Consider the following 14,708-nt stretch of genomic DNA (forward strand, 5'->3'; position numbering starts at 1 on the left):
ATCTGCTCCCAGAGAATCTGAGGCTGCGCTTCTAAGTTCTAAGCTTTAATGAAATTTGCTGATCAGGTATGTGCACTTAAGTACAGCCACAGTCTGCTGACAACTGAATAGCTGAGACAGGGTCATTCTGGCCCAGGTGGGAAATAGAACAGGGCCAGCCTCCTATGGCAGTAAGTGGTGGGATCGTCTCATGAGAGCCCCAACCACTTATAGCCTGGGCAAGATGGTGAGTCAAAGTGATGATGATTTTGATAATGATGATACCTCTTGGCTTTAGATAAATAGTATCTACCAAACTAAGGAAACATCTATTTATTTCTCTACTTTGTAGTATTTGGGGTTTTTTTTTTTTCCTTTTCAGTAAGGTTTTTTAAATGTATATTCTTCCCACACCTCTTCTTCTTCCTCTGTGATTGCATGTTTTATTTTTACCTGCTGCATTTGAGTTAGGAAGTTTTCCCCCCTTCTTTGTTTCTTCCCTCATCTAATACTTTTCCTTTCTTTCTTTTTCTTAAAACCAGCACAGCAGAACAAAGCCACACTTGGCCCCATGTTTGTCTTAATTTAACTTCTCATTGGCCCTTGAAGGCATTATGAGTCTGAAGTGACTCTTGTGTCTTCACCCACATTAAAATGTTAGAAATTCATCTTTCTTTAGCTCTTTCTAAAAGAAGGTCAAATGTATTTACATTTTTGGGTTTATTTTGATTCCTGTGTTTTTATTTTTAGAGTTTTACTAAGCTCTTTTTCCCCCCCCAGAAGTGCTTAAAAGCTTTAATATTCCATTTTTCCCCAATATAGAATTATGCTCAGGTTGGTTGCATAACTTACTGTCTTTACTCTCTTTACTGTCATTATCTTTTGTCTTTCAGAATACTGTATTCTAGGATTTTTTTTCTCCTTTCTTTTACTTGAACCATAGTCCTGTGATACTATGGTTCCCTAGCACTTGAGCTTTTTTTCTGGCTCCTTATATTTTTAATTTGGTTTGGAAGTTCTGGATTTTGGTTATGATATTCCTGGTTATATCCTTTTTTTTAAAGTTTTTTCAGGTCGTTGGTGAATTCCTCCATTTATTTTTCTCTTATTTTCTGATTGTAATAGATCTAGAAGGTTTGCATTTATGATTTCTTAAAATATAGCATGTAGGGTTTTTTTTGTTATGCTTTTCATTTGGAGCTTATTGAATCTTAAAAGTTTTTTTTCTTGATCTTTTTTCCAGGTTAGTTAATTGATAATCGATACCATATATATATATATATATATGTATATGTATATATATGTATATATATGTATATATATGTATGTATGTATTTGTCTTTTGATTTTGTTTTAATATTTCTTGTTGTCTTATAAAATCATTGTGTTTTACTTCTATCTAATTTTTAGGGAGTTTACTATATGAATAAATTTTCAAGCTTCTTTTTAAATCTGTTTTCCCCTTCTAATTCTTTAGAGGCTTTTATTTCACCTATAGTTTTATTTTTTCCAGCCTCTCTCTTGGAGTCTTCATCATCTATCCTTTTTTTCACCCTCCCCTGATACTTTATTTATACCTGTTGTGGAGCTAATCTCTTCTTTTGTGTTTTATTTCTTTAGTATCTCTTGAATCATATTTTTTAAAATTTCGTTTTGTATCTTCTGTTTATATCTCTATAAACACAGACAACTCTGCCTTCTTCTGTATTCTTGGCTGGGGCCATCAATCCCTGTTTGATCAGGTTGCTGATTTTCCTACCTCCTGCTACTGCCTTCTGTCTTGCCAGTTGTTTTTACACTGAGAGTTCCAGCAGGTTTCAGTGTCCCTGGTCCAAAGCCTGCTACCTCTAGTCTTACTGGTACATTCTCAGTCAAGATGCTGTAGTTTTCTGGACATCCTCCCACTCCTCTGATCTGTCTGGTGGTCTAGGTACTAAAGTTTTCTGGCTCCTTGGTATAACTCTGTTTTCTGGACCCTCTAATAAATCCCCAGTCAGGGCTCTGTGGTCTTAATAGTGTTTATTTGGGATATTGGCATCACTGGTGAAAATGCAGCTGTTGGCTTTAGTTCTGTTTACCTAGTTCAGGTTTACCTTTATGGTATATCTCTTCCAACTTCTGGCTTTTTTGTGAAGTTGTAGGTTTGATGAAAGAGCTTATTATTGTCTCCATTTCTTGATCATTAATTCTGGTAACCTTTTTAGATCTTTGCTGAAGTATATATGAAAGAGATAGATTGCTCACCAACCTTTCACATGAACATCTAAAGTTTAAGCTGTGCATATAATTTTAATGAACACTGCTTCATCTTTAGTGTTGATACTGGTTCATTAAATTATAACAACTTTCCGTCTTTGTCCTCTTGAGTTGTGCAGGCCCTTATCACCTCATACCTTGATTATTTCAGTAGCTGTCTGCTTGCTCTCCCTGCCTCATGTTTCTTCCCATTCCAGTCCATCGTCCATTTAGCTAACGAATAGAATCTTCCTGAAGGATAGTTCTGACCGTATCATCCCTCTATTCAATAAACTTCAGTGGCTCCCTATCACTTCTAGGATTAAATATAAAATCCTCTGTTTGGCATTTCAAGTCCTTTCATAAACTGGCACCGTTCCTCCTCTCCCTCCAGCCCCTTTCCAGTCTTCTTACATTTCATATCCCTGGTGGGAGGTAATCTTCTGACACTGGGCTCTTTGCTATTCCTTAAACAAGATACTTTATCTCCTGACTAGTGACATTTTCGTGGGCTTATCCTCTCTGCCTAGGATGCTCTCTCTCCTTATCTCTGCCTCCTGGTTTCCTTCAAGTTTTAGCCAAAAAAAAACCAAAAACAAAACCAAAAAACATCAAACCCACCTTCTATAAGAAAGCTTTTCTGATCTCCCTTAATTCTAGTGCTTTCCCTCTGTAGATATTTGCAATTTATCCTGCATCTACCCTCTTTGTAAATAGTTGTTTAACATTCTGTGTCTCACGTTAGACTTTGAGCTCCTTGAGAATAGAGACTTGTTTTTGCCTTTCTTTTTATCTCTAGTGCTTAACACAGTGCCTGGTACGAAATAGGTCCTTAAAAGTTTAATGACTGCCTATTTCTGTGTTTCTTTTACATTTTTGCCCCTTTTTTTCCTGACAAGGTTTGTCCATTTTACTATTTTTGTCTTCCAAATCTGTTGATATTTAGAGAGATTCTCTATTACCAATTACATTTTTTCTAGTCTGCTAATTGTTTTCAATTCTGCATTACACCTTTGACATTCTTAAGTTCTTAATTTCTGGCCTAAATTTATCCCAAATCTCTTGTGAATTTTATTTCTCTTTTTAACCTTTCTGATCCTTGTTCCATTCTCTCTGGGGATGTGTAGAATTCTGTCTTTGGTCATGTATTATTTATTGGTTCCTTTTCATTATAGTATTTGCCATATTTTGATTTCTTTTTGCAATTTTGCTTATTTTCCTTTTTAAAATCCTCTTTTGGTTTATACGTGAAGTAAGCTTTTTTTTCTCTTTTGATGTCATTGGTGTAACTGCCTCTTCTTCCCCCTCCCCCCTCTTTTTATGGCCTTCCTTGTCATTTGCTGCTTGTCTCCTCCCTCGTAACTATTGGTGCAGAACTTCCCTAGCCTCCTTGTATGAGGTAACTGGCCTGTGATTCTGCTCTGAGAAACTTCCAGGTATGGGACACATCTCAACTATTTTTTCAATCACCTTTCCCTTTGGCCCCATGGAGCCACTTGTTTTCAGCTTGATGCTTAATCCCTTTTCCTCCTTTTCTTCTTATGGAAAGGCAAGGTCCATATCTGATAGGTGTGCTTGGGTGGAGGGGGTTCTAACAGTTACTGCAGCTTTGGTTGGGTCCCTACGGAAGGGCTGGCCAAGCATAAATTCTCTTGGGCATAGGGGGAAGTGCCCAGCAGAGCCTGACTGAATGATGTAAGTTATAATGTTCTTTGTGTTAATTTCTTTCTTTCAGATTATATATCTATATGTATGTGTGCATATGTAGTCAATAAAAATCTGTCTTTTCCTCCACAGCCCCAACTTGAGAACTAAAGTAAAACAAACCCCATTACAAATGTGTATAGTCAATCAAAATAAATTTCCACATTGTCCATATTCAAAAATAACTATTTCTGTCTTTGTCAATATGAGTCCTTTATTTCTGTGTCAGGAGATGAGTAGCCTGTTTCATCATTAGTCCTCTGAAATTATGTTTGGTCATTTTTCTGATAAGAGTTCCTACTTCTTTCGAAGTTGTTTGCCTTTACCATATTACTTTCAGTGTATAAATTGTTCTCTTGGTTCTGTTCACTCAGCATAATATCGTAAGAATCTAACCAGATTTTTCTGAAACCATCCCATTCTATCATTTCTTGTGACACTATAGTATTCTATTACGTTTGCATATCAGTCATTGCCCAATTGATGTACATTACCTCAGTTCCTAATTCTTTGCCACCACAAACAGTACTGCTATAAATGTTTTTGGAGATTCTTAGTTTGCTTTACTTAGGACTTATTCTTTCCTTAATCTACCCTCCTTTTAATTCCCCCTCTAAGTTTCTCCCCTTTCTCGCCTGTTTTCCCTGTTGAATGAAATGTTTTGGTTTTCAGGGTGTGTGTGTGTGTGTGTGTGCGTGTGCGTGCGCACACGCACACGCACGCAGGCACAAGTACATACAAGTTCTTCCTTCCTTTAACTATTTCAGATGAAGTGTCACTTGTTCCGCTACCCTCTCTTCCTTGTTTGTATAGAAGCCTACTTGTGCACCCTAATTATGAGAGATGATTTTCTCTAACCTTCCTTTCCCTTCTGCCCCTTTCTTTTCTTCCCCTTTCTTTTCATTCTTCTCTTAAGATCATTAGGACATAACAGAATCCCAAGCTTTGTCTAATTAGACTCCCTCTTTGACCCCTGATGATAATAGGGCTCAGGGGATAAACGTATCATCTCCCCATATTTAAATGTAAACAGCTTATCCTTGCTTTGTCCTTCACATTATACATTCATGTTTACATTTTTATGTTTCTCTTCACTCTTGTGTTTGAGCTTCAGAGTTTCTCCACTAGCTCTATCTAGTCTTTTCATCAAAATGCTTAGAAGTCTTCTGTTTCACCAAAGGTACATTTTCCCCCTGTAGCATTATACTCATTTTTTTCTGGGCATGTTATTTTTGGATGTAAACCCATATCTTGTGCCTTCTGTAATATCACGTTCTAAGTTGTCTGCTCCTTTATAGTGGTGTCTGCTAAATTAATGTGATCTTGACTCTGGCTCGTTGGTACTTGAATTCTTTCGTTCTGACTGTTTGCAGTATTTTTTCATTGACCTGGAAGCTGTAGATTTAGGCTGTGATGTTCTGGGAGTTTGCATTTTGAGTTTTCTTTCAGGAAGAGACTGGTAGATTCCTTCTGTTTTTACTTTGCCCCGTGGTTGTAAGATCTGGGCATTTTTCTTTTATTTTATTCTTGTAATTTTATAGTATTTATTATGTCTTATATTATGCAGTATGACATCAACATTTTTGGGTCAATTTTGTCCATATTTTTGTATATATACATATATGTACATGTTATCTCTCATGTTTCTTTCATTTGTATTTTAACCATGTCATTTTATTCAGCCTAGCTTTTTTTCTTGTCACAGTTTATGCTTTTTAAAAAAAGACCTTCAAAATTATTATTTTTTTAAGCACTTTTTTAAATGCTTCCAAGTTCTTTCCCTCCTTCCCTCCCCATGTCTTCTACCCACAGAGAAGGCAAGCAGTATATCAATTATACATGTAAAATCATGCAAAACATTTCCTTATTAGCCATATTTTTTTTTCAAAAACCAAGTAAAATATGACTATAGATAGCTTTGATTTCTTCTTCTGAAAACTGCCTATTTATATCCTTTGACCATTTATCATAAATTGGAGAAAGAGTCTTATTTTTACTGATTTGGCTAAGTTTTATTTCAGTGTATATTTGAGAAACGAGGTCTTTATCAGAGAAATTTGTACTAATTTTTTTTAATATATTCTTTGTCTTTGGTCCCTTTTATCAAAATGTAGTTTCATGATAATCCCTTTTAATTAAGTTTATTTTAGCTTTTGTTTTTGCTTTGGCTGAGATCATGATTGTTTCCCCTGCCTTTCTTTTTTTTTTAAATTCAGCTGAAGCATATTAGATTCTTCTCTGGCCCTTTATTTTCACTCTATGTGTGTGTGTCTGTGTGTCTGTGTTTCAATTTCAAGTGTGTCACTTGTAAATGACATATTGTTGGAATCTGGTTTCTAATCCATTCTGCTGTCTGCTTCCTTTTTTTGGGTAAGCTCATCCCATTCACTTTCATAGTAACGATTCCTGTGCATTTTTTTCTGTCCCATTTTCTTCTGTTTCCCCTTCTCTCTCTTTTTATCTTGTCCCTCCTCAAAAGTCTACTTTGTTTCTAACCACTGCCTCCTTTAATGTGTCCTCCCTTTTAACATTTTTCCCCCTTTCTCTTAGCCAATCCCCCCCTCCCCATTTCCCTATTGGAAAGTTAGATTTCTATATAAAACTGTGTGTGTGTATATATGTATAGGTATACACACATATTCTTCCTCTCTGAATCAATTCCAACTTCCGTTTACCCCTCCACTATGAAAACTCTTTCTTGCCAGCTTCTTTTATGTGAGATAGTTTCCGCCATTCTGCCTCTCCCTTCTTCCTTCTTGCAGTGCATCCCTCTTTCTCAGTTCTTCATTTTTTTTTTGAGATTGTCCCAACATAAGTCAAATCATACCTTTGCCCTCTTTTTATGTAAACTGCTTCTGCCTTAAAAATGATAAAGTTCCTAGGAATTGCATGTATTATCTGCCCATAAAGGAGTATAAACAGTTTGACTTTATTGAGTCTCTTATGATTTCTCTTTCATCTTTATCTTTTTATACCTCCCTTAAGCCTTGTTTGAATGTCAGATATTCTATTGAGCTCTGGTTTTTTCATCAGGAATGCTTGAAAGGCCTCTATTTCATCAAATATCCATTTATCCCCCAAAAGATTATACTCAGTTTTTCTGGGTAAGTGATTTTTGGTTATAATCCTAGCTCCTTTGTCTTTCACAATATATTCCAAGCCTTCTACTCCTTTAATGTGGAAGTCACTAAGTCTTGTGTGATCCTGACTGTGGCTCCACAGTATTTGAATTGTTTCTTTTTTGACTGCTTGAAGTATTTTCCCTTGACCCAGGAGCTCTTTCATTGTCTGTAGTATTCCAGGGAGTTTTCATTTTGGGATCACTTTTAGGTGATGATCAGTGGATTCTTTTTTTTTTTTTTTTTTAAACATTCTAGATCTGTATTATCAGGGCTGTTTTCCTTGATAACTTCTTGAAATATGTGTAGGCTCTTTGTCTGATCATGGCTTTCACGGAGTCCAATAAGTCTTAAATTATGTCTCTTTGATCTATTTTCCAGGTTCTTTGTTTTTCTGAGAAATATTTCACACTTCTATTTTTTATTCTTTTGATTTTGTTTTATTGTTTCTTGTGGTTGCATACAGTCATTATCTTTTTTTGAGGAATTATTTTCTTTAGTGAGCTTTTGTGCCCTTTTTCCATTAGTCCAATTCTGTTTTTTAAGGTGTTATTTTCTTCGGTATCTTTTTATGCCTCTTTTACCAAGCTGTTAACTTTCTTCATAATTTTCTTACATCATTCTCATTTCTTTCCTAAATTTTTCCTCTACTACTCTTATATCTTTAATTCTTCCAGAAATTCTTGTTGGGCTTGGACCAGTTAGCATTTTTCTTTGAGGTTTTGTTTGTAGCTATTTTCATATTGATGTCTTCTTCTGAGTTTGTCTTGGTCTTCCCTGCCATTGTAATAGCTTTTCATGGTTAGATTTTTTTGTTGTTATTGTTTGTCAGTTTTTTTCAGCCTTTATTTTGACTTTGAACTTTATATTAATGTTGGTCTTTGCTCACTGGAGGGTGAGAAGACACTGTCTCAGGCATCAGACTTTTTGTAATGCTATTTTCAGAGCTGGTTTGTGGAGTGTGCACGTTTTTGGTGCTTCCAAGGTGGTGTGATCTGGGGAGAGATGTGGTCACTGCTCTCCTGTTCTGCATTCTTGTCTTTACCAAGGAAGGGACGCTGATCCTCTGCAGTCACTAGAACTAGTACCTTTCTGAGCCCTGGAACTGTGACCAGGGCCCCAGTTCGTAGCTCCTCTTTACTTTAGAACTGCAGCCAGGGCTTTTACTCCCTTGTACCAGACCCCCAGCACTTCTTTCTGCTTTGGAACTGTGGCCCAAAACTTAAGTATGGCTACTGAAGTTGCCAATCAGTGCCACCTGCACCAAGTGCTACCAGAGGGTCCCCTGCAATCTCTTTCTAACCAGTTGTCAAATTCTCTTATGGTTTCTGGGTTGAGAGCTCCTGAAATTACAAGTAATGCTGCCACTCTTAGAGCTGCCTCTAGAGCTTGCTGCTAATCTTGTGGCACATGCACTCTGAGCTGGCACGCACCTACTACCCTGGTGTCAAAGATGTCTCCTGCTGACCTTCTCAGTTGTCTTAAGCTAGAAAAAAAAATCTCACTTTTTGCTGGCTGCCTCTCTAAAATTCTGTTGAGGTATTAAAGTTGTTTCAGGGAAATGTTGGGAGAGTTCAGTTGGATAACTGCCTGTCCTCTGACATCTTGTCTCAGTTTGACTTCCTGCTTATTTTAATAGTTTAAAACAACTAGTCTGCAAAACTATTTTAGCCTTAAAAGCATCATAACTATCAACACAAAATCAATACTCATTATATATGGGCACCAGAGCATTAGCATTGGGTTTTAATCTTTACTCAAAATTTCAGTGGCTGTGTGACCACAGCAAATCACCTTATATTTCTGAAACTCAGTTTCTTCATCTATAAAATGGACATAATAATATCTGCAACAGTAGTCATATAGCTTATAACAAAAGTAGTTCTAAGTACTTAAGCGAAAAGCTAACTGACCTATAGGGAGAAGTTTACTGTAAAACAGTAATTGTTTCAGAACCCCTTTTATGACCTAGATAGACCTGAGAAAAAATAAAGTGTCCAGTTGAGGAGTGACCAATAAAATTATGACATGAATAAAATGAAATATTGTACCATAAAGCAATAGCAAATTTGAAAGATTCAGAAAAATTTTGAATTCTTTATAAAGTAATGCAATAGGAAGGAAGCAGAACTTGGAGAACTTGTTATACAAAGCACTAATATTAAAGAAAATCAACATTGAGATTTCAGAACTCTGATCTAATCCAATAGGATATATGAACCTTGAAAATGAGGACTGTTTCATTTTTGTCTTTGTATTCTCAATGTTTCTGGCTCATAGGCACTTGATAAATTTTTTTTGGATCAAATTCAATTGCAAGTCATTATGTCAAAGAGTGAAATATTTCAACCTCCTTTTCGTCAGAGAGATCACCTGGTAGAGTATAGATGGGGAGCAAGCATAGATTTTTTTTAAGACATGAATAATTGTTGTTTTGTTTGATGATATTTCCTTAAAAGCCAGGTTGTTTTGGGATGAAAGGCATGTCATTGTGAAATGATGATGATATAAAGAGGAAAAGATAATTGATGAAACATTTTAAAAAATGAACAAATTAAAATATTTCTACTTTTTTTTCCTTGATCTTTATAATTTGCGTCAAAGTAAATTAATAGTAGATCATATTTGTTCTTTTAGGTGTGCACAAGCTGTGAAGATAATGCTAGTGCAGTTGGATTTTGTGTAGAATGTGGTGAATGGCTTTGCAAGACTTGTATAGAAGCACATCAACGAGTCAAATTCACTAAGGATCATCTAATTAGGAAGAAGGAAGATGTCTCAGGTAATACAGAAACTCTGATATCTATTGTTGCCCTTTGTCGCCTTCAGTACATGTGTATGTTGTCTTGTCAACAGTAAATTGAGCCATAAGGGACTGCTCAAGTCTAACAGATATGATTTGAGAGCAGGTAAGTTCCATAACTACTTTATTGGTATTCTGGAAAAAACAAATCACCACATTTGTAATTCACCTTGATGTCAGTTTGAGAGGTTAATTTTAAGACAATGAGGACTTGGCATTTTAATGAGTTGTAATATAATTATTAGCTTCTTAAATTGACCTTGCCTGATGCGCTCTGAAAAGCAACATTATGGATTATCAGAAAGCCTTTTAAATACTGTCTCAGATTTCATCTTACAATATGAAAATGGCTTATTTTGCTACAGAGGCTGTTGGAGCATCTGGTCAGCGCCCTGTTTTCTGTCCTGTCCACAAACAAGAGCAATTGAAACTTTTCTGTGAAACGTGTGATAGACTGACATGTAGAGACTGCCAACTATTGGAGCACAAGGAACATAGGTACCTGTGTTGAAATGCTTTACCTTATGTTTTACTTGCTTAGGTGAAGAAAATTTCAAGGAGCCCAACAATTTACACCTCCATTTATTCTAAAATACAGAATTATCTGAGAATCAGTAGTTACTTAAGATGTGAGAATAAGTTGTTAGTCAGCAGTTCTGTTCTTTTCTTTTTTTTTTTAAGCAGTGGATAAGATGAGTAATTTTTGAACAGTGATAAAGAAGTCCGTTTACAACCTGAATCTGACAACCAGGGAGTTTGAGTACAGGCAAGGTCAAATAATAGCTGAAATTTTTCCAGTTCTGGTTAGTTGTGCCTACACCCCTCATGTGTTGTATGTAGCCATTTAAATAGAATAGGGCATTTGTGCTCAGTAGTCAGCTTTACTTCTGGTGGCAGTTACTTGCCCTGGCCTTTAAAGGGTCTTAATACTGAAAAATTGGGAGCTCTAGTAATAAAGCATCATTATTATCACAGCTCCAGTGATCTTTGGAGTGCGAAGACAGAAGACATTCCTAATTTTCTCTGTTGTGTTGGCATGGATAAAACAAAATATATCCCTCATAGAGGGCCTCAAGAAAAACACATAACTTGGGCTTAACATAGCTTGATGCATCCACCTAGACCGAGCCCTGCTCTTTAAAAATTTTTTTAAATTAAAAATGTTTTTCTAGTAACAAAACTCTTTTTTTCCTTTCTCCCTCCCTTCTTTGAGGGAGATTGAGGGTGTGGGGGCAGGGGGAGAGCAAAACCCTTATAACAACTATGTATGATCAGATAAAACATTCCTTTTTTGACCATATCCAGAAAATGCCTGTCTGCTCCCATAGTTTTATCATAACTCTTTCAGGAGTTGGATAACATGCTTCAACATGGTTCCTCTGGAATTTGAGTGGTCATTTCATTGTTCATAATTCTTAAATGGTCCGGTGTTGCTGTATAAATTGTTCTCTTGGTTCTGCTCAGTTCACTCTGCATCTTTTCATACATGTTTCTCTGAAACAGCCTCTTTCACCATTTCTTAAAACATACAATGATTTGTTCAGCCATTTCCCAGTTGATGGTCACCCCCTTAGTTTCTAGTTCTTTGTTCCCACAAAAAAAGCTAGTATAAATTTATTTGTAATTGTGGGCCCTTTTCCTCTTTTTGAGGGGTGGGTGGGGTTATAATTCTATCCCATATTTTGGAATTGCTCACAGAATCTAGTATTTGAATTGTTGTGTCAAAGGGTATGCATAATTTCAAATTGCTTTCCAGAATGGTTGGACCAATATGCTACTCCACCAATGTGCCTGTTTGACCCGGTCCTCCCCAGCATTTGTTGTTTTTCTTTTCTGTCAATCCTGATGGGTATAAAGTAGAACCTCAGAGTTGTTTTAATTTGCATTTCTCTAATTATTAATGATTTTGAGCTTTCTTTTGGCAAGGCTATAAATAGCTTGGATTGCTTCCCTTGAACTACTTGTTCATATCCTTTGCCCTTTCATCAATTGGAGAATGTTTTTTATTCTTTATGAAGTTGAATTAAGTTGCAAATGAGACACTTAAAGAGGATCTTGCTGCAAAGATTTTTTTCCTCTTGTTATGTTTTTCTTCTACTTTTAGTTGCATTGGTTTTCTTTGTATAAAAACTTTAAATTATATGTAATCAAAATTGTTCATTTTATCTTGTTATATTCTTTATATCTTCTTTAGTCATAAACTCTTTCCTTATCCATAGATCTTAAAGGTAATTTTATCTTTGCTCTTCTGATTTGTTCATGATATCATCTTTTATGTCTAAATCATGTATCCATTTGCAGTTTATCTTATCTTGCTTTGAGATATTGGTCTATATTTAGTTTCTATCAGATTACTTTCCAGTTGTCCCACCAGTTTTGTTTCAAAAGTGAGTTATTAAAACAATAGCAGAATTTTTTGAGTTTTTCAAACATTAGGCTGTTGTATTAATTTTCTTCTATATTTTGTATGCCTGATTTGTTCCAGTGGTTGACCTCATTATTTCTTAACCTAGACCAAATTGTTTTGATGATTACACTACTCTCTTGGATAGTTTGAGATCTTGTACTGGTAGAATCCCTTCCTGCTTCCTCCCTCCTTGCCCCCTTCATCTTCCTTTAAATTCTTGATCTTTTCATCCTCCAGGGGAATTTCATTATTATTTTTTCTTGTCTATAGAGCAGTCTTTTGTTAATTTGATTGGTGTGGATGGTAGCAAATAAGTAAATTAATTTAGCTAGTACTCTCATTTTTTATTCTATTGGCTCAGCCTACTCATGAAGAGCCCTACTTTTGATAACATCCTCTCATTTATGTGGCACTTGGAGTTACGGAGCACATTCTTATCAACAACCATGTGAGATATAGGGTAAATATTATCTCTATCTTATACAGAAGAAAATTGCGACACAGAAAGTGTTAAGTGGCTTTCCAAAGTCATGAACAAGTAATGCAGCCAGTTCTCAAATTCATGTTTCCTGACTTTGAGACCAGTATTCTTTCCAGTAAGTTCTGTTATCATTCCTTGTGAAGCACAGTTTGTAATGCTCAAATTCAGTATTGGAGCTGTTCTTGCTCTCCTATTCACTTTCCATGATGAAATCCTGTAGAGCAGGCACACACATTTCATCATGATGCTTCCTACCTAGGCTACAATCTAGATCCACAAGCTGCTTCTGTTATTATTGATTTGGATTTGCCTTTCTAACCAGATTACTTTCATCTTTTTCCTCGTTATATTTGCTTCTTGGCTGTTATTATGAAATTAATATTTCTATAATTCTCTTTTGCATTCTAACCTGGGCTTAGAAAAATATTTTAAATACAAGGGCTTCATACAGTGAATGAATGATAGTCCCTCAGAAAGAAAATTTACATTTCCTATAGGTAGTTGGTGATGCTGATTTGCAGCTCTGGAAGGTCCACAGGCTCATTTTCATTTTTTGTCAGTCAATAAACATTTATTAAGCACCTTCTTTGTACCCCACACAGTGCTAAGTGCTGAGGATACCAAAAGGGACAAAGGACAATTTCTGCCCTCAAGGAAATGACAAGCTGATATCTTTATGCCCTTAAGGAGCTAGGTGGGAGATGTGGCAGTTGAAATTGTTGAGAACTTTAAGAACTGAGGCAATTAAATTCACAAATATGAATATTGATTTATTAGGAAGGCACGCAGTTGCATAAAAAATTGGATACAAGGCCCCTCAGTAGACACAATGACACCATTTATTATTTTCTTATAGTCAATAGTGAGGAACCATTCAACTTTCACAAACTTGAGTAACATGGTTGTTCTCTCTGATCAGAGTTTTAGAAAACTTGTGGTTATTTCAAGAATATCCTGGTACATTCTGTGGTTATTATGAAAACATATAAAATGTACAGAACATTTTGTGCTCAATACTCACTACTCTAGTTCCCAGAATTATGTCAATATCTCAGTACCCTCAAGTTGTAGGATTTACAGCAAAGCAAGGCCTAATTCACAAAATGGAAAGAACCAAACAAAATGGAGTCAGTTTGATTCCTTCGATTTACCCCTTTGATCCTTGGGGCATTTGTTCTTCATGAATCACTTGCCCAATCCCAAGTGGATAAGGCTCATTGTATGGTAGAATCCTTATTTTGAACTATCATCAGATTATTAGGAAATAGTTTTTAAAAGGTTTTAGTACAGCAAGTAATTCAGTAGCTAATACAAAACCAAAAGACAGTTATGAGGCCTAGAATAACAGGAGGCCATTTGAATATAGTAGTCTATATCCTCGCTTCAGGAGGATAACCAAGAAAACCAGGAAGAAGGGTCTTACCATGTGGTATCTTTATTAGGGTATGTGGGGGTGTTCAGGGAGGACTACCAACTGTGGTGTGAGGGCTTGCCAAACCCTTTTCAGGGCTGCTCATCCACCTTTGGTGTCCACCTTTCCCCATCTCTCACCTGTGGCTTGAAGAAGCAATAGCATGCACAGTGGCCACACCCTTGTAAAACCTTTTTGACAGACAGACTGAACTAGGTTGAGAATAACTGATAGGTCTCAGACCTGTTGGTGAGTTAAGCAGATGTCTACCCCAAGCATGCGAAGACTTCCTGTAGTGGAATGGACAGATGAGAACAGTTTGTTCCAGTAGCCATGAAGTTGGCTGAAGTAGGTGCTGTGAAGTGCTTAGAACTTGGTCAGACGTCAAAAACGCCACTTCATCCCAGGTTATCGCCAGTCATCCTGACTTTTGTCTTGCCTTTGGACTTTGTTGATTCTGCAAGAGAAAGTGAGACTGATGACTTTGTGCAACTCTGTCTCACTTAAATCCAATTCACATGCCAGTCAAGACATCACCTCATGATGTCACTGGTCCTCTTTGAAATGAA

The 14,708-nt window shown here is 36.3% G+C and overlaps 1 protein-coding gene across 2 annotated transcripts in view; it reads left to right on the forward strand.

Moving 5' to 3' along the window:
- The window catches only part of TRIM33 (tripartite motif containing 33), a 157,443-nt gene that overhangs the window by 80,907 nt on the left and 61,828 nt on the right, over positions 1 to 14,708 (forward strand). For both annotated transcript variants that reach the window (XM_027860377.1, XM_027860378.1), the window contains exons 3-4: positions 9,675 to 9,819; positions 10,206 to 10,338. In XM_027860377.1, coding sequence (XP_027716178.1) covers positions 9,675 to 9,819; positions 10,206 to 10,338 — 278 coding nt within the window. The remainder of the gene's footprint in view (positions 1 to 9,674; positions 9,820 to 10,205; positions 10,339 to 14,708) is intronic.

This window comes from Vombatus ursinus, unplaced genomic scaffold (genome assembly GCF_900497805.2).
Source record: "Vombatus ursinus unplaced genomic scaffold, bare-nosed wombat genome assembly UNPS02014179.1, whole genome shotgun sequence".
NCBI classification, from domain to species: domain Eukaryota; kingdom Metazoa; phylum Chordata; class Mammalia; order Diprotodontia; family Vombatidae; genus Vombatus; species Vombatus ursinus.